Source organism: Eurypyga helias, unplaced genomic scaffold (assembly GCF_000690775.1).
Source record: "Eurypyga helias isolate BGI_N326 unplaced genomic scaffold, ASM69077v1 scaffold19633, whole genome shotgun sequence".
NCBI classification, from domain to species: Eukaryota; Metazoa; Chordata; class Aves; order Eurypygiformes; family Eurypygidae; genus Eurypyga; species Eurypyga helias.
This window is the reverse complement of record NW_010242084.1, coordinates 1-353: the sequence shown is the minus strand read 5'-3', so window position 1 is coordinate 353 and position 353 is coordinate 1. Positions and strand designations below refer to the sequence as shown.

Sequence of the window (353 nt, the reverse complement as noted above, 5' to 3'; positions counted from 1 at the left end):
GCCTCTCCTCCACCGCCGTGGACTTCTCTGTCTTTAACAGCCTCGTGCACTTGGACCTGTCAGGGAACTCCTTGACCGTCTTCCCCACCTCGCTGGGTGTCCTCAGACTGCACAGCCTGGACCTGCGGGACAACTGCCTCCCGGCTCTCCCGCCGGATGTGGCACGGACACCACTGGGGAGGAGCCTGCGGGAAGCCTACATCAGTCGAAACCCCTACAACTGCTGCACGCTGGGCTGGTGGGACACCCTGCAGCGGGTCGAGGGGCTGCACGTCCCTGACGGGCTGGAGGTGACCTGCAGCTTCGCCTCCCGCGTACTGCGACCCCAGGCGCTCCCCGAGCCCGTCCTGCGG

General features: G+C 66.9%; 1 protein-coding gene across 1 annotated transcript in view; it reads left to right on the top strand.

Moving 5' to 3' along the window:
• Positions 1-347, top strand: part of NRROS (negative regulator of reactive oxygen species) — a gene marked incomplete at its 3' end in the record, with an annotated part of 5,567 nt that extends 5,220 nt beyond the window's left edge. Inside the window, 1 exon segment of the mRNA XM_010148973.1 lies at positions 1-347. This exon segment is cut by the window's left edge and continues 28 nt beyond it. Coding sequence (XP_010147275.1) covers positions 1-347 — 347 coding nt within the window.
• Positions 348-353: the final 6 nt, after the last annotated feature.